We start from the raw sequence: 25,351 nt of genomic DNA on the forward strand, positions 1-25,351 counted from the left end.
CTCGTTTGCCCCCTGTGTTGTAAAAAAAAAAAAAAAACAATATATTATTATTAATTTAAACAATAAAATTAATCTCTAGTCATCAAAGAAAAGATAAATTTAAGAATTAATTATTTCATCGTTCCTTCGTCATATATATATAAAACATGAGCAGTTTTTATAAAATGTTAAAATTAAACTTACCCATAGAGAAAATATACACGCAAATTCATAGTCAAATGTAACATTTTGCTCCGCAAAAAACGGGAATAACAATCGTGACAAATTAATATGGGACTAACAGGAGACTATAGTTTGCAAAAATAATTGCCATATTTGACGAATAATCAACATGTTTGTGATCTAAAAATTAGAATTAATAACATTGTTTATTTGGAAGCTTGTTCTGTGTTATATAAACCGATTATATTATGTCGACGTGTTGCCATGTGTTTTGAAGTTTGTGAATGAAGTATTCGTGAACATTGCACGTAAAGCGTCTAGATATTAGAAGGTGGGCGGTTTTGGTGGGTGGCGGCAACGTCGATTGTTGCGTGGAGGTGCCAGTTTTCAACAGTTTACTGTCTTGTGTTTGATTAATTTTAATATCCGATGCCCCTGCTGTATCGGGGCATGATGGGGTCTCGTAAATTAAATTTATAATAAAAATCGCCCATTTTATTGGACCTACAGAGAAGTTTTTATTAAGATGTCGCAATGTAATGTTGACCGATGCGGACGTTCGGTTTACTTTTTTGTTCACGTTGTGCGTAGGTGTGCTGTTTTTTACCAATTTTCAATAGTTCCGTGATTGTGAAATATTAGGAAGTAAAAGATGTATTGTTGTTTTCAAGCGAATTGCATATGAACGAGGTTCCTAATTTGTCTTTGTTGCTTTATGGACATCTTATGCGATTACATCGCCAATTCTAAAACGATTTTAATAATTCTTGTTGCAATCAACAGTTTGCTTTCGTTTTGGTCCTACATTCATTTGGAACTATTAAAACTGCCTGTTTTTCTTTGTGTTACAAACAAATATATACAGATGAACTGAGAACTTTCTCCTTTGGAAGTGGCATATAACTTAAACCTTTAGGAAAACTAAATAACTACTGATGAAATTGATCACACGACCGAGCAGTTTTTGTTAACATTATTTTTATATTTTGACTATGTTCCTTAGGGAAATTTGATTAAGGGAATTAAAATATGGAATTTACACAAAATTGTATTATGATTAGTTTTGTATACACAGTCGTGTTTATTAGCTGAGCGCAGTCTAAGTAGATGATGGTAATGTCCAATTTGAAGATAATTTTCTTTTGGGTAATCCGTGTGCTGTGAGCGTTGTAAAGGTGCAATTTAAAAAAGTATTGGAGTCGATTATAATGCACCATTTCTTTAAACCTATCGTACTAAAGTCCACTACTTCGTAAGTGCTAGTAAATAATACAAACTTAAAAATAAACAACAAAGCAAAAAGATAAAAAGCTCACCAGAGGGAGACTTTGTACAAAAGTCTATTATTTAGGTACCTCTGTCCCATTCGTGTTTCTACCGTGAAGCAGTTAGTTTGAAGGGTGGGATATGGCGTGAATTTACAGGCTACAGAGGAATAACACCTGAGTCCTCAAGAATGGCAACGCATAAGGAGTATCACGGGCGAAACAGTATACTCTGTTATATCCATGGCACTGCTCATGTCTATAGGCGACGGCTACCACTTTTCATCAGGCGGGACGTCAGCTTGTTTGCCATTTTAAGTTGTATAAAAAAAAAGCAAATATCGAAAGCAATTTTCGGCTACCGTAAACTGTTTGATTGAGATACATAATAAGGGAACGGGTTATATGGAAAGAGTGGTATTATGATTCGTATTACGAATCGTATCGTCTTTATTTTTATTTTTTTTAATACTTTAAAAGTAACTATTATTGTTTATTCCTTTACCGTGTCTTAAGAGGCGACTTAGGGAACTTGTTGGTCAAGGAATGGAAAATAGCGTCCCTCTGAAAACATCCCCAGAAGCCTAATTGCAGTTGCTAATCCGCCTTCCAAACGTGGAAACTACTGACAAAATCCCCTTTATGAGTGAGGCCTATTTTATTTTTTATTTTATTTTATTTTATTTATTAGGCGCACATAACAGAAGTTTACAAACTTAAATTATAACATGCAAGTACATTAATGTATTGATCAGGTAAACTTGTCACAAACATGTGCACACAGCATGATTCAATAATAAATGCGACTGCAACAAAGCCTTTCGGTTGCAACTATTAGTGAAAAAAAAAATTTACATAAAAAGAAACATAAACATAAAGTTAAATAAAAAAAAAAAAAACAGAACAAAATTATATAAGAAATTTCTAAATATTAAATTATTTTATACAATTGTCTGCGATATTGATTATTAACTGAGTCCAAATATGTTAAGGTCATTTTAATGTATGATGGATGTATAATGCCTACGTTCAACAGTGGATAGTTAACGGCTAATATAATTATTATCTATGTTACAAATATATCAAATATTAACCTCTCTATTTAGCGTAACGGTTGCCTGGTAGAGATTGCCAACAGGCATATAGTCCGCCCTGTAGACATATTTTAATGTGTGCAAAAGTATAAATAAATAAATAAAACAAAGTTTCGACTTGGTAAGACTATTTCGAACAGCCCTAAATATATATGGATAATTAATATTAATTCAACAATCACATTCTTACGGTTTAATCAGGTCGCTTTTTAAGCTATTGATATTCACTCTAAACGGAACAATGTTTAATTGTCGGAACATATGTTTCTATACAAACAATTATAATCAATTAATGAATAATCGTTTTCGTGATTCATAGTGCCATACCATTTTGAACCGACTTCAAAAAGGTGGCTGGCTTATTTTATGAAATTTGGAAGGTAAACAAGTCGCCCACTCGCTTGATAATAAGTGACAACCGTCGCCTATGAATATGTACGACATGGACATCGCAGTATATACTGTTACGCCCATGAAATTCTTCACCTATTAACATTTCTGTGGACTAGAACGCTATGCCTTCGTTCCCTGTAATTTCATTACTATATGTATAGCCTACCCTTCAAACTGGAACCACAACTATGCGAGCACGACCTTTGCTTGGTGACAGGAAATGCAGGAACGCAAATTCGACAGAGCTACTCAAGAATATAACTTGTACAAAGTATCCCATTGTATTTTTTGTATATTACGCGATATCTTCGCTACAAGCGCCAACTCTGTCGATTCCATGTTGAATCTATACTAATTTTGTCACAATTGATATCATTTATTTTGTTCCAGAAACTTCTTATAAATTTCGTGTTTAACATTCATCTAATATATACTATACTTATATAATAAAATTGTAACTACATCATGTCTGTACAATTGAGGTGTTTGAGAAAAAATAATATCAGCAGGCTAGCCTTATAAAAACTGCTGATGAATATTTTTTGTAAAATTTTATCTGTCTATGAACTACCTACTAATAGTGTACCAAATGAGATGCGGTTTTCTCAACTGTATTCCAGAAGGCTTAACTTAAAATCAGGCGTACGTTTTATCTTGATACGCCATCTAGAAATGATTTACTTTATTGGTTTTCCAACTTCTTCCAAATTGAAGAAGCGGACAAAAAGATAGTTTTTTATTAAAACACTGAGGTGTCAAACAAGTAAATTACGCCTGATGGTAAGCAGTTACCGTAACCTATGAACGCCTGCAATACCAACAGCAATAAAGGCGCGTTACCGATCCTGAAGAAACCTCTTTACCTCTCTAGTTTTTGTAATAAAACTATCATGCTTATGGTATTTAATAGAACTATATCCCAGTCGTTGCTATTCCTATTATATATTATACATCATATTAGGGCAATATTACTTGCAGTTTACAAATTGATATACTAACATAATTCGCTTTCCTTTGTATTTTTAAATGATAAGATAAACCGATGTAACAACATAACTGGCGTGGTGATTACCTACTACTATGTCACTTTTCTTATACGTATCTCGTATCTTATACATGTTTATATAAGTTAATTACAAAGAGATTCAGTGATAAATACTGACAAAGTATTCAATTCATGCAATTATACAACCAAGGAACCTAAGTGGAAAATTTAAAATAATTTTCTTACCGTAATGAAAAGTCTTGAATAACTACGACTATATAGATTACGTAACCTTGGTATGTTTAAAATTATTTTTAGCGACTTCCAAAAGAAGGCTCTTTATTCGATTTTATTTTCAATCGATTTAAAAAAAAAAGGAGGGGATCTTAAATTACTGGTATTTTATGTTTATTAACTCAGAACTTCGTCAATTGTAAACCGATTTTATTTATTTATTTTTTTAATCAAAAATCGATTGTTTTTTGTAAAACACAATTTTGTAATTGTTTTTTTATCAATTTTAATAATTCAGTTCGGAATCGATAACGTTTTAGTCTCTTGTTGATACTATATTCATTTTATTACTATTTAAGCAAAATCGACTTGTTTGTCCGTTGATGCATTTTCGGGCCATCAAGTTGTTTTCCATTTAAGTTGGTGTAAAAAAAGATAAAGTACAGAAAACTTCATAAAATCCCTAATCTAATTGTTTGAATACATTGTATAATGAGGCTATGACCTCATTACACAAGTTAACGAGATTTATTTCCATGAAACATTAAAATGAATCGGTCGACCATGAAGCGTGTTGTCTCAGAAGTATGAAGAGACATCTACCCATTTGAACAACACTGATTGACTTTTGAATTGAATTTAAACTTTAATGTAAACGGTGTATGAGTTATTTTACTTGTTGGATGCACAGTAGCACATTGTATGTGTTAAACAATATTGATTGACAGTATAATACCGTTGCACTTGAGTTGACCAGTTGTATTGTACCTATTAATAAAATACTACTTTATAAATATACAATTCCGTTGTTACTGTTTATGAATTAGGTAATTCAGAGACTAAGATTTAGATCAAAGGTTCCCAGACTTTTTTTCTTAAAGACCACCTTTAAAATTTGTTGGTTCAGGTGGGCCCTCTGTAGCTCCATTTGTACCGTGTTCCCAAAACTCGATAAAAAATGTGAAAATTAGATCTAACTATAGAAATTTGCGCTTGAGTTTCCAACCACGAATTAATAGTTATCGAAAAAAAAGTAAGAATTGATGGGTAATTAACTAATTGATTGTGCTGGTAAGTGGATGTCAAAAAAGTAAAGTTGGCCATTCAAAAAAGTGATTCCATCCAGCTTTATTTTTTAACATCTACTCAAAAAACAAGGAACCAATCAATTCTCATTTCATTTAGAAAACTCCCCCTTCCGAATGGTAAAAATATAAAGAAAAATAGTATATTTTTTTGGGTTGTATTTATTCAAATATGTAATTATTACACCATTAATTATTATTGTTATCATATTACATTGTAATATGATTGGATTTTCGTGGACACCCACTAGTTAATTGTGAACCCCCAATTTTTTGTCACGCCAATGTAAACTCCTATCTAGTGTCCCGTGGACCCCTGGGGGTCCACCTGGACCACATTAAGAACTAAGGATTTATATTATAAGTAATGTAAAAAAATCTACTGTGTACCTTATAACATTTATCATAGTTAAAGGTTGAAAATAATACCAATCCATTAACATGGCACTGTTAGGCAAGTCTCCCCATAACACAATAATAGTATCAACACTGATTGGGCTGCTTGATACATGGTTTTATTTCGAGATTTCCTTCTCTGGTCTATTATGTTTATATCTTGATTCATCTATTCTGAAAACGAAGTAATGACTCACAAGGATCGATTTTAAGTGCCATTCCTTAAAACTATTTCTAAAACAAAAATTTTTATCTTGTAATTTAGCGAAAATGTTATGGATCGAATATTAGACAGTTCTAACACATACCAGAATACTTTGTACAAAAGTCGTTTGCTTGGGCATCTCTATCCCATTCGTGTTTCTACCGTGAAGTAGTTGTGTTTGTATAGCTGTGTTTCAGTTTTAAGGATGGGATGTGCCAGTGAATTTATAGGGTACAGAGGAATAACATCCGAGTCCTCAGGAATGGAGGTACCATGGGCGAAACAATATACTCTATTATGTCCATGGTACTGCTCATATTTATAGGCGACGAAAATCACTTTCCATCAGATGGGCCGTTAGCTTGTTTGCCATTCTAAATTGCATAAAAAAAAATCCTATTATAAATTTAGTTCATGCTAGTCTGATTTTTTTAAAATATTTAACTGAAATATCAGATTTACAAATAAAGAATGTTGCTATACAATCGAGCCTATTGGATTTTTAAAAATACTAATTTTGTTCATTTCATGCAAGTCTCCAACTCCAAGAACTTTGGATCCTTTAAACGCTGCTCAGAGTACTAATAATATTATTTCACTGGGTCATGAAGTCAATGGAGATAAATTAATACAGGCCACTTATTGTGCTGATTGATCGTGAACGATTGATTTGATATGGTTGTAAACAGATTTGACCGATAAAATGTCGTAATGAAAATTAAATTGTACAGGGCAATTACAAACGACTGGCCATATGACCCTCATTATAATTTTAATAATGGGTTGAGTTGTTTCTAACAAGTCTCGAGAAATACACATTGATACTGACAATTTGGTGATTAGTATCTATAGCGGTGTTTCCCAACGTGGGACCCACGCCCCACAAGGGTACAATAAAAAAATGGACTCGAAGCGATTTTAGCCCTCTTGCTCCCTGTCATTTAAATGCAATGCTACGAATACATATCGGTGCCAAATTTAACAAAAAAGTAAATTTAACAAATGCTGTAAATATTTATAGCGTATAATTTGTTTGACGTTGCCAAAATATCAACTGGGCGATTAGAGTAGTCAACTAAACTTTGCCGGGAAAAATTATGTATGGGGGCATAAAATTTTAGAAATGTTCAAGTGGCATGGCACAAAAAAGGTTGGGAAACACCGGTCTATAGTATCTTACAATTTCAATTGTAGTTACACGGTTTGTTGTTCATTTCGTACTACTTCCTTATATTCGATAAAGCATATAAGATCAAGCGTACATGAGTTATTAGGATGCAGTACTTTGGTAAAATTATTTTTGTTTGTATTGCACTAAGCTCTGTTTAGTACGTATTTCAATTCTACTTGTATTCAAATCAATTCAGTCATTTAACAATGAGAGCTACATAGTGTTATCATCATATTTAAAATGGTATTACGTGGTCTGGTAATTTTATATGTATAATATGTATGTATGCTTGCCAAGCGTGGCAACTGGTGACAAAACCCACTTATATTTTCACCAGTGGACAATTAACAGATGATATTTGATGATGAATATGTAGGAATTTACAAAAAAAAAAGTGTATATAGGTATTTCTATCAGTTCTCTTGTAACCGTAATGTAAGCTCTGCTTGTTTTAGGACTAGGTAGTGTGCAATGATATTTATTGTTTAAAAAGATAAATTTCGCGTATTAATCATAATATATATAATGCAGAATTTCTCTTATTAAATTGTGACTCGCTAACATCACTAAAAATACAGAGCCCAATTCCATAGAGGCGTCAATTTATAGTGTCTGATAAATAATATAGAGCAAACGAAACACTTGACAGAATTTGTTTATATAAAACGAGAGTTTTAAATTTACCAGAGATTGTTATTTAGGGCAACATTCCATTACAATTATTTGCAAATACTGCTAGTAAAATAGACGTGTACAATATATCTTTGCTTGTTCACGACGTTTGTGTTTATAACTTGGCGCCTATTTCTTCTAATTTATATAAGAAAAATCACTTCATTCCATTCGCGGAGATTGGTTTTGACAATTTTATTACACAAAAAAAAGATTATAAAATTATTTTACAAAATCTTAATTACAATAAATAAAAACAATGAATCTATCATATACCATAAAAATGTTTTGTGGTGTTGGAAATAAGAACAGAGTGCTAATTAAGAGTGGGTATAGCAATATTTATATATTGTAGTTACAATTTCTATACATATATTGAATCAATAACAAATACATTAACTATCGGTTATCGATATCGCAAGAAGTGGTCATTCATGTCCAGAAGAACTCAATATATAGATATCGGATTTTTTTTATACCACTGAGGTGGCAAACAAGCATACGGCCCACCTGATGGTAAGCGGTTACCGTAGCCTATGAACACCTACAATACCAGAGGTATTTATTACGCGCGCGTTGCCGACCCTGAAGAAACCTCTTTACCCCCCTTTTGAAGAACCCCATGCGGTAGTCTCTTGGGAAAACCTCGGCAGGGAGCTCATTCCATAACCTGAGTGTTCGTGGGAGAAAACTTAGAATGACAAACAAGCTGACCGCCCACCTGATGGAAAGTGGTAACCGTCGTCTATAGACAATGAGCAGTACCATGGACATAACAGAGTATACTGTTTCGCCCATGATACCCCCCCCCCCATGCGTTGTCATTCCTGAGGACTCAGGTGTTATTCCTCTGTATCCTGTAAATTCACGCCATATCCCACCCTTCAAACCGAAGCACAGCCATGCAAACACAACTGCTTTACGGTTGAAACACGAATAGGACAGAGGTACCCAAGCATACGACTTTTGTACAAAGTCTCCCTCCGGTATTATCCATCTCTGGTGCTAATATCCTCTATCCTTGCATACATATCTCGTCACACCCACTTTCATAGATCTCTCATGCATATATAAGAGACTTCGCTTTTCTTTCAGAATACATCATCTATCTGAACTTCTGTTTTCAAGTCTGTTATAGACTATTAAAAAGTAATTAGCATAAAACTATATTGTTATTATAGTGTTACAATAGCGGAAACTGGGAAAAGATTTTGACCCACCATTTTCTACATTCAGTTATAATTCACATGAACCCCCCTAGAAGTTCAAATATAACCACTATTATATTTTAAAATATCGGGGTAAGTAGTTCATTTTGCGTGACATCATGAATGTAAAAATAAAATAGGTACTTTGTCATGCTCCACCTATATTACGACAAGGCCACAAGTATCACCTCATTAATCCCAAAATATCCCAGATTTGTTTATTTACTCTATTTGCACGTTTTTATGTACATAAACTTCCTGTTTGTACAGGAATTTCTAAACCCTTTTATCTTAGAACACATTTGTAACTTTTATAAATTTAAAGTGTGTCTTAAGTTTCAAGCTTCTACATAAGTACATTCTAGATACAGTGATTTTTTTCTGCGTTTTATTCGATAGATCAATTAGTAATTATTACTGTTTTTAGAGAATAAACTTACTTATTTCCAAGAAAAACGAGAATTTCCTTTGTTTTTTCTGGGCAGAGTTTTAAATGTAATTCGTGCAGTTTTTTAAGTTCACTTGACAACCCTGCTGAATACAATGCAGCAAGCTGATCAACTAATAGATTGCAATTTGCACTAGCATCAGGCTCGCGTGGGTGATAATGATTCAGAAACAGCAGTGGGCTGCTCAAGGACTTCCCTTTTACTGCACTTATAGATGAAGAAATTAGTATTTATCTCACGTGTTGCTTAATGTGACATATCACAAACGAGGATAATAACGAAAGAATTATAGAATACAAGAATTCAACCTTTTGCTATTGAGGCGACTTAAATTGTTTCATCTTTGTATTGACTTCTAGAATCATTATCCGATCGTCTCAGCTCTATTACTATTTTAAATGATTCATTACTATTTCACTGTACCTACTTATAATACATTAAAATTTGGCTTGTGAATCAAATTGCCTTCTAACAATTTTAAACGTAAACATAGTCTACGAAATTATTATAAAGAATATTACTAATGAGCATTTATGAACTGTTAATTGGTTTCATATTCGTTTTATATCTTTACTTGTTTCGTGAACCTTGAAAACTTCACTTAGTTAACTTGGAGTGGTTTTTAGTTAAGTTGTTTTAATATCTTAGCAGTAGAGAACGCCAGAACAAAATTATTTGTGCTCTGTAATTTTACCGAATGTTCTTGTGTGCGCTTCATTTATATTGAAGCCTAAATAAAGCGGATTCCACATTTTACGATTTGTGCAAGAAAATTATCTCGGACGGTAAATAACTAAGTTTATAGATACATGAGAGAGGCGCCTTCAAATCTTTAATTCCAACAAGAAAATTTGCGCGTTCGCTCTTGATCTTCATCTCGTCAAGAGTTTTCACAGTGACGCAAGAAATATAATTTCTGTAGAGTTATTCCAAAAGTTCTATTTCGGTGTATCGCGGCTCTCACCCATAATACATGCAAAACGACGCGCAGAGCTGTACGAGTGAGTGGTGTTGAAGGCAAAATAACAAAATTAAGTGTCCAATTCAACTGGGAAATCCACAATTCATTGTTCTGAAAGTGAAACAACTGTATTACAATAGAATGACAGTGTAAAATGAAGCGAAACGTGAGTAGAAGATGATGCATGTATAAACGATAAAAATAAGTTGACGTAAATATCACATTTGTAGGTAACACTGATCTCAGAGTTGCTAGTACATCGAATTGTTTTGTTTATGTACAAATCGTTTTTCTTCTAATGCTGTGTGATGTGTTTAGAGAAAAATACCATATTTATTTTAAGTAGTTCTTAAAAACTATTGCGTATATTCAATTTATAACAATGTTTGAAATACTTTGTGTACGTAACATTCTTTGCATGATTTGCTTTTTTTTCTGTCTCTGCTCTATTCCCTTTTACTCAGTTATGGCTGTTTATTCAATCGAATCCATATTATTATGAATAAACTAAACGTGATTATTTTTTTGTAACTTTATTTTGTGTTCATACTACAATTTAGTAAATATAAAAAACTATGCATGTTTAACATATTAGATGATTTCTTCCTAACTGCATTATATTGCTAATTAATTAATATTATCCAATGCAAAGACAAATTGATGTAAAAAGTCTTTTCACTGGGAAACTTGATATGTACCTAATTAGAAAAAAAAATAGTGAAATAAAGATTTTATAAAAACATAAACAAATCGTACATACCGTACCAATGTGGAATGACCGTTCCTGTGACGTGTTTAGCGTGAATAACACTTAGTGTACCAGCATAATGCTGCTAATCATTGAGAGTAGAACATTTTCTTTTTAGTTGTTCGTATTAACGGACCACGTTATCTCTAAATTAGTTCATGTTGGTATGGTCACATACAATTATAAATAATATAAAAATCAACAGATCCAAACCAATATATTAATATACTACCGGCCCGTCCTGGCTTCGCACGAGTGGACATATTTACGACATTTTAAAAAGTGGTTATTGTGACATAACGATAATAGTTGGACATATATAATAGTATCGCGAAGTTTTTTTGTAGTAATAAATATTTTCTTCAATATTGTAGAACATACTTTTGTTCTATCACCAATAGTTTCTTCAGCGCACGCGACTAAAGATATTTTTTAACATTTTATTTTACACCTTGAGTTACATTACTTAAGTTTTAGTAAGGATCCATAACCTTTTCTAGCAATAAATAGCCTATGTTACTCAGGGTGAATATAGCTTTCTAATGGTGAAAGAATATTTGAAATCGGCAAAGTGGTTTTTGAGTTTATTCATTACAAACATACACACAAAAATACATTTTTTTTCTCTTTATAATATTAGTGTAGATAATGCATTGAATGCCGTATGTTTTCCTAAGGACTAAGATGTATAATGTAAACCTAACTGCATTGAGGCATAAGTTATTAAGTTATTTTTTCTCTCTATTCTACCTACCAATGATGTCCTAAAAACGATTAAGCTACGATGGGACTGGCGTGCCTAAAAGGACAAAAGTCCCTAAATAAATAAAGATAAAAAAAGATGTTTAAGTGTTATGCCTCCTGTGTTAAAGCTACTATCATACCCACTAAATTACATTAGTGATGTAGTGGGTATGATAGTTTAAATAAAAAAAAAATACCTAAGGCCTTACCTCACAAAACTTTAATAAAGCTGTCTGTAAGTTATAATGTTGAATGTATGTATGTAACAAATTATATGTATTTCCATTCATCGATTAACTGTTTAGTATTCCTTCCTTGTTCCTCGTGTAACATCAATAGGTCATCGACATGTGCGAACCTATAGTAGTGCCAAACAGTCAGCTGATAAACAATAGTATTGTTATGCAAGTGTTAATTTTATTTCATGTTTCATAATGAAATTTATGACCAAATTAAACGTTTAATTTAAATAATAATCGATTAAAAAAATATAATATATTATAATATAAATAAAGAAAAACTTTTTCTTATTTTTATTCTTTGAGAATCGAAGTAATTATTCTAGTAATAATTATCTAAGTTCTGGTTAATGGCTATATAAAAGAGTCTCTTTAGAGTCCTTTAGTAACTTTTCCTCGTTTAACCTTAGTTTGTCACAAATGTGTCACTAACTTTTTTTTAATAAACTACAAATGAATATCTAATTTTTATCCATATCTATATATATACGATGAAGTGTAAATAGATAATCAAGAAATAAATAACTTCTTTAATATAAAAACAAATAAATTGTTAAAAAATAATAGAAACTCTTTTTTTTATATTTAAATTGAGATGCATCACTTCTCCGTAAAAATATAATAGACAGACATTCGTAACTACTAAAATAAACAAAAATAAATATACTACCATTAACCAAGTCTACAAGAAAAGACAGAATTAATAAATTCCTTAGGTGGGACGCAGTTGGAATGATTATACCCTCTCAAGAGCTATTCAGCTACAATTATAAGCGATATGATGATTAAATTATAATTATATTTTGGTCATCGCATTCATTTATGTTCGCTTGGATAGTGTTTCCATTAATCAAAATTTTATAAGGACCGTTGAAGGAGAAAATAAACATGCAACATAATTGCTATTGTATTGGCACTGTAAATAAATTATGTGGAAGATGATTCATGATTTACACCTAGACATTTATTCTTAGTACCAGGATCGATTTATTTTTATCTTAATATAGGTATTGTTAGTAATATTTTATTTTCAACGCTGGCAATCTTAATTTAAAATGATTGAAAGCTGTTGCTGTAGTGTACGGGTGCTTGTAAGAAGAAGGGTGTCACGTATACCCCATATTGTATCTAAAGATTACATTTAATAGAATTATAACAATGTTATCTTCACAAATTTGGATTTACTACATCTTTTGTTTACATTGCCAGTGATGGCACACGACAACGTATATAGTTTAAGTACATAATCGGAAAAGAAATTTCAATTAATTAATTCGAAACAGTATATTCTGTTATGTCCATGGTACTGCTCATGTCTATAGGCGACGGTTACCACTTTCCATCAGGTGGGCCGTCAGCTTGTTTACCATACTAAGTTACAAATTTTAGTATCATTTGTAATAGCAGAAATTACACTATTTTTTAATAAAATATGGTTGCAATACAAATTTTGGGTTGTAAAATATAGTTCTATTTTTTGTCTGTTTAATTTATAAATCGTGATTGTTTGAAGACACGTCATGGCCACTTTATTAACTTTTTTTTTATAAAATATGACAATATTCACGTTTACCAATAAAAGTTAGTTATTAATGTTTTATATTTGAAATTATTTTTTATTTATATATGATAAATATCAGAGCCTTATAGTTTCATTTTTTATTAAGGTAACTTATACTATTTAGAAACTTATAGAATGGTACCATTTGGAAGACTCTAGAACAAATTTGAAAACGTCTCACGATATTTCCAAAAGGCGCAGGCGCTATGGCGTGCCTCGGTACCATGAGACACGCTGCATTCATGTATCGCTTTACATATCCATTGCAGCTAGCGACTGCTCGCACGCGACATGGGCATTGACTTGTACATGGTACAGGGTCTCCATCCACGTACCCTCTCGAACGTTCTTGTAGTTTCGAGAATCGCGGAGTCGTCGCGTCCATTGTATAAATACGATTGAGTACCAGCGATCGCTACAGTATAGAAACGGATACGGTAACATACGTTACTCCCAATACGTTATTATTTTCGCGTTATACACACGCATTGAAGTGAAGTGAATATTTGTGATACATTCCAGTGTTTAGAATTAAAATGGAATCTCCAGTTGTATTGGATAAACCACCGGAATATCTTGGGAATACCGCTAGAAATAATGAAGTAAGTGATTTAGAATATTGTGTTCATTTAAAAAAAGCGTCATAAAATAGATAGGTACATGACTTATTTTTTAATGTAAAAATATTATTTTGATTGCCTGATTATTTTTTCTTGTAACAAATAAGTATATTTACCTTAATTGTTTTTATAAAATACTAAAATGTTTTTTTTTTACTATTATTATTACTTATAATATAAAATTTATATCTTTTTTTTTATTATTATTTATAATTTGTAGTTCGATTTTGCAGTAGTTTACGATTTATATTTATAAATTACCGCAGTTTACAATTTACCAAAACCAATCGTGATCAGCGTAAATTATTCATTGTGATTTTATTTTCAACAGAGAAAATACCTATTGCTTTTAAATACATTCTCGTACATACCTTTTAAAAATTCTAAGTGAATATCGTTCCTAGTAAAATTATTGGAAATAGGCCAGTTACGGTATAGTCACAACGGATATAGTTGTGGTTGCATTGTCATCACAAAGGACAAATTTCGGTATTGAGTTTATTAATATCCTTCTCCCATCGTTAGTTCTTATTATTAATAATAAGAAAATTGAATCATATTTCGTCAAATTCTATTCATATTTTTGAATAGTGTTGACGGTTTGAGACTGTTTTTAGGACCATTAAATTTACTGTCTAAATTAAATACAGTGCTTAGTGTCTCCGAAGCAAAGCTATATTGAAACTTATTATTTAGATTTTGCATTCGTTTTTACTTTATTTCCTAAAATTTTCTACAAAAGAACTACTTACGTTGCTAGTGAATATTAAATTAGTAATTTTTTTACCAAATCACCAACATTTCTATAGATAAAATATTTCTTATTATTATACTTTTCTAAACTGATGAATCAAGAAAAGACCAACATCTTAGGTTTTCCCAAGAGACTACAGCATGGGGTTCTTTAAAAGGGGGGTAAAGAGGTTTCTTCAGGGTCGGCAACGCGCGCGTAATAAATACCTCTGGTATTGCAGGTGTTCATAGGCTATTGTAACCACTTACCATCAGGTGGGCCGTATGCTTGTTTGCCACCTCAGTGGTATAAAAAAAATACATACAGCGAGCTAGCGGTGCGCGAATTTTAATTGATTTTGCTATTCGGATAATTAGTAATTACTAATTCGACTACTTAATAATTAAAATAGTAATATACTATATTTAATTTTCATATTCTAATCATTTCACTAATTAGTTCGACCGAGACCACTAATAATGAAAAAAAGTCCTTTTCCTGTATCCACTACCTTAACTATAGCTGGTAGTGAATAGGCGAGCGAAGAAAAAAGCCTTTGCCTGCAGTAAATATTACTCCAACATGTTTCAAAAATATAATACTTATTTTTCTGGATACCTAATAGGTATTAACACTTGCTTATTTTTATTACTTATAATACTAAAAATTAACAAAAAGTTTCATTATTCCTACGGTCGGCTACATTCATACCGACTTGTACATGAACAACTACTAAATGAATGATATTTGAATCATTTTAGCGATTAGTGGAAACTTTATAGTGAAAGAATGAAATTAGTAGTCGAATGATTTGAAAATCATTCAAATGAATTTGCATACATACATACATATCTGTCACGCCTATCTCCCGTTAGGGTAGGCAGAAGCAATGGAACGCCAAATGCTTCGATTCAAACAAACCGCTTTCGCTTCTTCCACATTCATCAATCTTTTCATACACGCTCGCCGGTTACGAGTACTTTTAATTTGGCCCTTCTTCAGCACGTCGCCTATTTGGTCGACATGCGTCCGTCTAAGGCGGCCCCTACCGACATCTCCATTCATTCTTGCTCGATAAATCCATTTCGTAATTCTTCTTTAATCCATCCTCTCCAAATGACCAAATGAATTTGCTCAGTCAAAAAATTTGTAGCCATATTCCTAAATTCGCGTATCGCTGTAGCGAGCTCACTACTATCAAATAGACGTAAATTGCATAGTTTCCTCAAATCCGGTTTTAAATAAGTTGATTTAATGATGACATTTGATATTTAGTGGTAACACAATTAAATCATCACCCAAAATTTACTTTATTATTTAATAAAGTGTATTGTAATCTTATCCGATAGTTATACTACACATAATGTGTATAAAGGTAACACAGTATCGAACTATGTATTTATTTACCTGATATTGTACAAAACACAGAGCATATCAACAAGTTGACGTCACGTGCGTGGCGCGTCGCGTGAGTCAGTGCCGGCGAGTTGGCGCTCGCGCAGCTGTTAGTGCCATTTATAGATATATGCCTCGCTTTTTTCCCTAAGCTTTTATATATATTAATAATAAAATGCCACCTGGATCTATTACACGGTCATCTTGTTGATGTAAATAGTCGAACTAAAAGGAACTATGGTATTAATACTTAGTATTTATTCGATAATTGATACGATTACATGAATGACAAATGTGCATGGTGTTAGTTGATCATGCACAGGCTTTTTAATGGTTATGTAATTTTATACATAGTATATTTATATAAATACACATTTGTTGTAAAAAATTTCATATTTGTTGCTAAGTAAAATTAACAATTATTTCATTTCATAAGAATTACAAAATTTTTGGAATTTCTGAATATTTTATCAAACGCTTTTATAGCTAAATAATATGTTTATGATAAACATTAGCTTTTTTTTTACAAATATATAAATAATTTGTAACTTTATTGTAAATAATTATTACTACTAAAGTTATTACAAAATTTATAAAATAAATAAATAAGTAAAATAACACTATAAAAAGCAAATAATATTTCGCTTCATAGTAATTCCAAATTTTTATTAACAGATTATGCTACTAGTTCCAAGATTAAAAATTTAGTTCGCTTAGTTAAATAACATTTAAAATAATTATTCAAAAATGTTAAAATAGGTTAAAAGTTATTTTTACTGATAAATAACACGGGAGTTACTAGACATCATCGGTTCAGGTGATCAATATGAACACTCATAACTAAAATAAACGGATTAGTTTAAGATGTTTCTCCGTAGATATCGAACGCAAGGGGTATTGGATATGTTCTCTGATCTGTTTCATTTTATCGGTTAAGAGCATTCTGTACCAAATACGATCTAATATTAACTTACGTATAGAAGTGATTGTTGCACCATCTTAGCTGTTATCGTACATTCACTTGTAAACGTTATAATATATTGTATACAAACGATGTATAATAATATCATTCTCTGTATTTAAAATGCAAATCATTGAATAATTCTTTTTTTTTATGCGACTTAGAATTGCAAACAAGTTGACGGCTCACCTGATGGAAAGTGGTAACCGTCGCCTATAAACTTGAACAGTACCATAGACATAAGTGTACTGTTTCGCCCATGACGCTCCATGCGTTGCCATTCCTGAGGACTCAGATGTTATTTTTCTGTATCCTGTAAATTCACTGCCATATCCCACCTTTCAAACCGAAACACAGCCATGCAACACGAATGGAACAGAGGTACCCAAGCAAACGACTTTTGTACAAAGTCTGCCTCTAGTGAACTTCGCACATTTAAGATTTTCTTTATAAGAACGACGTTTTATGTACAAGGTGTTAACACTCGAATCTTTAAGTTTTTACATCGGTCAAGTTCATGGCTAACTACAAGCAAACTGGTAAACTGTATGTGAAGATTTTGTTTTTAAAAAACTTTCATGATTTCGACTAGTTACGGTTACCTGTGTTCAAGACGACGGAAAAGGACATTCCCTCTCCATACCAAATGCTTTCTTAATGATCGGTTGTGACTCGAGATACACAAACAAAACCACTTTCACATTAATATAAGGATATTGTGATTTCATTATGCGTGCTAAATATGTTGTGATGTGTCCAGTCTTATTCTTAGCCGTGTAGGTTCCGGTATAGAATGAGCCAGCCCTTCCTTTCCCGTGGATGTCGTAAGAGGCGACTAAGGGAATTTATGGTTGAGGGATGGGCAACAGTATCCCTCTTAAACGGTCTAACTGCGGTTGTCAACTTGCCTGCCAAGCGTGGCAACTACTGGCAAAACCCCCTAGTGGTATACACCATAAGAAATCGGCCCCGGTCGCCGGCAACTCCGCTGTTCCATGTATTGTAGGGAGTCAGTGGATGCGAGTGGTTCGGGATCGAATCCGGAGGGAGACTTTGTACAAAAGTCGATTGCTTGGGTACCTCTGTCCCGTTCGTGTTTCAACCGTGAAGCAGTTGTGTTTGCATGGCTGTGTTTCGGTTTGAAGGGTGGGATATGGCGTGAATTTACAGGGTACAGAGGAATAACAACTGAGTCCTCAGGAATGGCAACGCATGGGGGGTATCATGGGCGAAACAGTATACTCTGTTATGTCCATGGTACTGCTCATGTCTATAGACGACGGTAACCACTTTTCATCAGGTGGGCCGTCAGCTTGTTTGCCATTCTAAGTTGTATAAAAAAAAACCGTTTAACAAAAATATACCTAAAACGACAAATCCATATAAAAATGGCTTTACTTATTAGTTTATCGATTAAATAGACTTATTTAGCGTCTACTAAGGGTTAATGGTTAACGTTGTGAAATGCGTCACACGACGCCTACATGGATTAACAACTATACAAATATGGTAGATCAGTTGGAAATCGTTTGTGGCGAGTCGTTTCTTTATTTGTAACGTTAAATATATTCAATATCTTGTTATGGTATATCGTGGGATCTCAATGAGTCAAATGAGGTAATAGAAATTATATAGGTCGTCATGGTCTAAGGAAACGGAAATGGCCGTAGTAGAGTAGAGACACGAATTGCTAATAAGGTATGGACGAACATTTCAAACTGCGGTACTTTTTTTTTTATTTTTCTAAAAGGTTTTATGGTATTATTATTGTCTTTGATGCCTTGTTTGCAAGTACTTTTGTTATCGTGTACCTATACATTTTAAATTGATTAATACATAGCAATTGCTCTTTGCTATAACTGTATTACTCGCCAACAACTATAGCTGTTGCAGGTCGATGACTCTTCTTACGTCATGATTTTAAACCGTCCATCACAGTAACGTTTTAATTGTAATACTTTTTAAGCGACTTCAAAAAGAAGCTTTACGGGTGTATTTTTTGTGCGATAGTTACGTGATATGTTCGCCAATTTCGAGTAACTTTTAATTTTTGATAATTCGTTTTTGAAATTGATAGTAATTTTAATAAATGTTTCCATTGTTTTTTTTTTTTTTACTATTTATATAGGTATTTTTTGTATAGAGCAAAATTCATTTTTAGAATGACGAGGGAACATCAGTTATCTCGTGATCCCTTTAGTAGTAAGCTCGAAATGTAAATAAAATTATTTTTAGAAAGACTTGCGTCGTTCCACATGTAAGCGTAGTTACGGTTAGAATATTTTTATACATTTTTGTCGGTTTCTGAACAGCACACTCGTTAAATTGATTTTGATAATAAAGAATATATTTAGCTGCTATATATTATTTAAGAAAATTACTGTCAACTCCAGTTTATTCAGAAGCTGCATTCTTGTCTTGTTGGTGTAGAGCATGTTACCATGTTTTTCAGCAAGTTTCTTTCATCATCATCATCATCATATCAGCCTTTAATTGTCCACTGCTGAACATAAGCCTCCCCCTTGGAGGGTTTTGCCAGTAGTTATCACGCTTGGCAGGCGGATTGGCAACCGCAGTTAGGTTTTGGAGATTGTTTTAAGAGGGACACTGCTGCCTATCCCTTAGTCGGTTCTTAGGACACCCACGCAAAAGGAAGGGGTGGTCTATTCTATGCCGGGACTACAAGGCCAAAGTTTCTTTAATCCTTATTACACGACTCCAACTTTTTCACTTAGTCTACTAGATATACTATGCATTGGTCTTTCTTTTTTTTCTTCCCCTTCTGTAAAATAAACCAAGGGATATATATTTTTTTTTATCAAAATTTGTCTTTGGATATTATTCAATTATGCATAAGTTTGAACGACGTTGAACCACAAGTTTATATTTTCGCTTAATTAATCATAATATTTTCTTAAACCAGGTAACAGGTGACGTTGTATAATTAAATTATTTATATTATTGAGGTAGCACCTATACGGACACATTCGGATATGTCAAAAACGTTGAACGTTGGATGCTTCAGCACTCGATGCACCCGGAATAAATTGACATCTCTAGAATGCCAATCTATTCTGTTTGAACTTACACCACAATAGATTGCTTGACACCTATAGAATGTCAAGCATGACTCATTAACGAAGTATTTGCACTGATTTTAATTATGTAATGATCAAAGGGTCAATCGAACTATTTGAGTAGTAATTATTATTATATCTCTAATCATCATTATCGATTATTTCGATTATAATGATTCCATATCAGTTATTCGATTATTATATGGAGTCTAATAATAATTGTTCTCTAATTAACTAAACTATAAAAGTGGAAGGACGCCATGCCTCAACAGCAAACTTGTTTTTATTTCGATATATTTGATTTTAGAAGCGGACAAAATCGACACTGTAACATAAAGCTGAATGACGATAAGTGAAATAAATTTTAATAATATCAACGAAATATTGACGCTTTTGTGCAAAAAGAGATATTTATTGCGTTAACAGTTTCAAGGATAATTATGAAAACTAAGCAAAATATAAGCCATTTTGCATATAATAATATATCTACATTGGTTTACATCATGCGACAACACCGCGACTGATGATCACGATCATGTCCACGTGTTGTGTCGCTCTTCTCTGTATTGTTATGATCTTTTTGTACGATTCCCCACCAATGCTATATTTTAATTCACGTATGACGTAAGACCGCTATCGGTATTTGTTCTCTTCAACCCACCCGGTGATGTCACCTTGTAAAGTCATCGTATCACCGAACAGGTTTTGCAGCGTTTTTAATAATACGAAAGCGACGTTTCTATTTTTTATTTATTCTTTCGATGACAGCAAATAAATGTATTTATATGAATTTTTAAGAATTTATACATGCGGATCATTTTTATTAAAATAATGTAATAACAATATCAGTACCAAATAGATGCTTAAATCTTTTCTGTATACATAATAACATGGCGGATATTAAAAGTACTTACGACTCATTATAGCTAGTTACTTATATTTGTTTTGCCATTAGTGAATGATTTAGCACGTTTTGATCAAATAGTGTTACATAAATTTGATCATCGCCTCGTATTTAAATGCCTACTGCGCAAATTTGCTCCAAAGCAATTGGATTATCGGTTGAAGGTTCGATGAATAATGTCCAATCGCGCATTGAAATGACAGAAACTCATCCACCCACGTGCGTACAGCGCTCATTGTAAACATATTCCTTCCAAGAAGTCGCACAATTAATGTAATAATAAGAGTAGGCGGAAATGCATACTAATGCAGTTATTTTACATTTAAAATGCATTTGATTGTGTAATTTTCCGAAGAATAAATCAATATTTTTGTGATAATATTAATCCGAACCGTTTGGATCACTTCAATTTGTTAGTAGAATAATTAAATATTTTTTTTTATATATATTTTCATTTACTTGTGAAAATAATAATGGAATCATTTTTATTGCTTTAGAAGTGTTTAGTGTTTACTGGTTAAATTTATAGTTTCTATCTACTTTCCGCCTGCCATCCGAACGGAATTTATCCTCACACCCTAGAACCAGAATGGCTACGCAGTGTGGTTTTAGGGGAACTCCCTCCTGCAAACACTCAGGTTGGGGAAAAAGGATTATCTATAATGGAGACTTAAGATTCTCATTGTTAGCAGTATACCCAACCAGATCGACTTCCTCGTGGTTCCCTCTGGAACCTATCATGGTTAATTCCTGATGAATTCATTATGATGGGCTGGCCAGTTAGTTTCCATTTTCACCCATAAAAAAAACCCTTTTATTATCAGATGGGCCGTATGCTTGTTTGCCACCATAGTAGTATAAAAAAATCTCTACATTTTCTATCTAAAGTTTGTTCAGATTCATTATATATTTCCCGTGAAAATTTTATCATTATCCCTTATTACCTTGCTTTCATCACTAGGTCCATTGCGGGACGGGAATGATCATATACTGTGTGAAATTAATTGAAGCTAGTTATACTAAAAAGGTCAACATTGCCTTTACATAGAAACTTCTATGTCACATGCTCATTTTCTACATTGCAATTTCCTCTTATAAGATTCTAGAGCAATAAAATATATTATGATAAACAAGTTCGTTGTAAGTCCGGCAAATAAATACGAATTTGTCTGTTAACTTAATATTTAAAAACTGATAATTTCCACCAATCACCCTAAAATTATAAAAATACGAAAGGCTCGACAGTAAGGCCACCTCGGCCGTCCTTGCCTTATATGGTAGGGTCTTCTCGACGGAAAGACTATAGGTACCTACCTCAAGTGTTGTTTACATGTATAAATAACGGCGGGCGACTCTAGAAGTATGTGAATTCGAAACAATAATCGACCGCTTCCTGTATTAACATGAATGTCATTTATTTTTTGTAGTAAACGTTTATGTGGAAGGAGTCTGTTGGTGGCAATTTGGATAAATTATAGTGACATTTTTAGAATACTGCAATAAATATCGCTTTTTACTGTTATTTTATTGTTTTGAATAACCAAAAGGTTTATTGTTCTTAAGGTGCAACCATATTTGGGTAATATCAAAAGAAACAAAGTTTATTATATAAGTAAATTATTTGTTAATGGCGTATGTACGACTTGTACAGAGAAAATATAATTAAAAACTTTAATAGGGTTTAGCCTTAAAACGCTTAAGTTAAAAGATAACATATGGTGTTTAACCCTAGATCACTAAGCTTCGTCGAATCGACGACGCGAATTCGAAACAGGTGCCGTAAATTTTGAGTGCGCGATCGCATCCATTGTAACTCTCGTGTAATCTTAGTTGTCCCGGTGCCCCCGCGATAGACGGTAGTGTTTTTTGTGTAAGAGATTTGTGAGCGCCGCACCAGCAACCATGACTCGTCGCATCGACGAAGGTTAGTAATAACGATATATTTTGTACTATTGTGTTTGTAATATTTTAAGTTTATTTTTTAGTTTTTACAACATAAAAGTAATGTGTAGTATTGTTCTATTTTAGATACGATTCTTCAACTATTATTAGAAGATAATAGTGACCAAGAAAATTCGTCACAGAGTGAGAAGGAAGACCACATCGAGGTTGATCCGGGTTATGTATCAGTGAGTGAGGATGAAATTTCGTCTTTGGACTTGGCATCAATTGAAGAACAGATACCAAGTACTTCGGCACAAGAACCTAACGAATTGATTATTATACCATCGCGTAACATACTTCGCGGAAAAGATAAGCACAAATGGTCATTGTTAAAGCCAAAGTCACAAGGCCGAACAGTCGCAAGAAACATTGTGCATATTAGACCAGGCCCCACTCGTATGTGTAAAAATGAATTAGATCCTTTACGTTGCTTTTCGTCTTTTATTACAGATGATATAGTAAATATAATTGTCACTTATACTTATACAAAAATTTTGCATCACAAGTTAGTCGAGCCACATATGCAAAAACGTATACTTGTGCCCACACTTCAAACTGGCCTGCGCGATTCGATTACACAAATTTTGAATATGCCAGGAAGTAGTAGATCGAGTTTGACACTTGAAACTAAAGCTACAGGTCATCCTATTGCAAAAAAAAAGAAAAATTTGTGCCGTATGCCCATCAGCAAAACGAAGGATGACGAAAACTAGTTGCTACAAGTGCAATAAATCAGTGTGTGGTGAACACAAACTTGATATGTGTCACAAATGTCTTAGTTCATAGTTTTTTACCAAAATTTTTACTTTTTTTGTTGATTCGATGTTTAAATTTTGATTATTTGACTTCTTTTTCAAAGTTTTTTTTCTAGTTTTTAAGAGATAAGCACTTAAAAAAAACAAATATCTTTATTTAGAGCGAAACATATGGTCTCAGTACAAAGGCTGATTATGTAATAAATATGTGATTTAATTAAATAAGAATGTTATATTTTTGTTAACAAATGATTGTAATAAACAAATATTGTAAAAGAAAAAAGTATTTTATTCAATAACATTTTATAAACCTACTTTTTTGACAGCGTAGTCGAAACGACGAAGGTTAGTAATAAGAGTTGAAAAATAAGTTTAGTGTTCTAGGGTTAAATAAAGCTATGATTTATAATGACATGGCAATTTCAAAGAGATAAATGTAAAAATATGGGAATGCAGAAGGACTATAGATCAATATCAGAACATTTAAGATTTTGCTTCTTAAATCCAATAAAGCAAATGTTAAGCAAAAAATATTGGAATGACACAATTTATGGATTTGTAACACCTACCAATATTATGTGAAAGTGAGAATATGTTTGTCATCTCTTGGCGCCTTGACAACTAAATTTGTCGTCATAAAATTTGGCTTACAATAGTGTTTGGAAAGGACTGTAGTATAGGATAAACTTGTTTGTATGTTGGACGCTTTTCTCTAATTTACCCCGCACTTGTAAAACATCACAAGAACAGGTTACATTTTATTTCGATCAATATATCTCGGTCGGGCAGTCGTGAACATAGCTAGTAAAACTTGGTCGATTTATCATCGTAATCAAAAATGTAAGGCCTAAACAAATAATTTTTTTACATGAATTCTGTACATAAGTAAACACTCGGCTAATGCAAATGCTGTGAAGACGGTGTAAGATGATATCCTTATATTATATTATAAATAAGAAAGATAGTTTGTTTGATTCCTTTCAGCGTCTTAACAGGTTAACCAGTCAAAATTAATAACTTGGTATTCAGATACTCTCTATATAGGATAGAGAAGGAAATAGACTACTTTTTTCAGGTCTGTGTAAATATTCCGGTCACGTAGACGAAATTGTGCGTAACAGCTAATAATTCAACAAATGGTCTAATCTTTTTTTTTTTGTCAACAGCGCGGTTTCCCATTTGATGAGGAGGAGGGGTCAGGAGCGTGGAGCGAGCTCGCGGCGCGGCATCCTGACATAGCGGCGCGGCTACGGCAACGGCCCGCCACTTGGGCCAGGAAGCGACGACCCTCCAGCCAGGACGCTACAGACGGTACGTGCAACGCAAACTGAATAACTGGATGTGGTAATCGGCGTTATACAATAGCACGCCACTATAGTGAACTATTTTA

At 32.9% G+C, this 25,351-nt stretch overlaps 2 protein-coding genes across 4 annotated transcripts in view; both read left to right on the top strand.

Annotated features, from left to right (window-relative positions):
* Window positions 1-25,351, top strand: part of LOC113511232 (BAG domain-containing protein Samui-like) — a 33,362-nt gene that overhangs the window by 5,559 nt on the left and 2,452 nt on the right. The window contains exons 1-2 of one of the 3 annotated variants that reach the window (XM_026894860.3): window positions 10,307-10,446; window positions 25,128-25,272. In XM_026894860.3, coding sequence (XP_026750661.2) covers window positions 10,435-10,446; window positions 25,128-25,272 — 157 coding nt within the window. In that variant the 5' untranslated portion in view covers window positions 10,307-10,434. Of the gene's footprint in view, window positions 1-10,306; window positions 10,447-13,981; window positions 14,175-25,127; window positions 25,273-25,351 lie in introns of those variants that run through there. The other 2 variants (XM_026894852.3, XM_031909258.2) reach the window with 2 other exon arrangements.
* Window positions 23,035-24,177, top strand: LOC128200483 (uncharacterized). The gene is made up of 2 exons (XM_052894069.1): window positions 23,035-23,186; window positions 23,291-24,177. The coding sequence occupies exons 1-2, from the start codon at window positions 23,165-23,167 to the stop codon at window positions 23,917-23,919; spliced, it is 651 nt and encodes a 216-aa protein (XP_052750029.1). The 5' UTR covers window positions 23,035-23,164; the 3' UTR covers window positions 23,920-24,177.

This window comes from Galleria mellonella, unplaced genomic scaffold, assembly GCF_026898425.1.
Source record: "Galleria mellonella isolate WM207_F2 unplaced genomic scaffold, CSIRO_AGI_GalMel_v1 utg116, whole genome shotgun sequence".
In the NCBI taxonomy this organism is placed as follows: domain Eukaryota; kingdom Metazoa; phylum Arthropoda; class Insecta; order Lepidoptera; family Pyralidae; genus Galleria; species Galleria mellonella.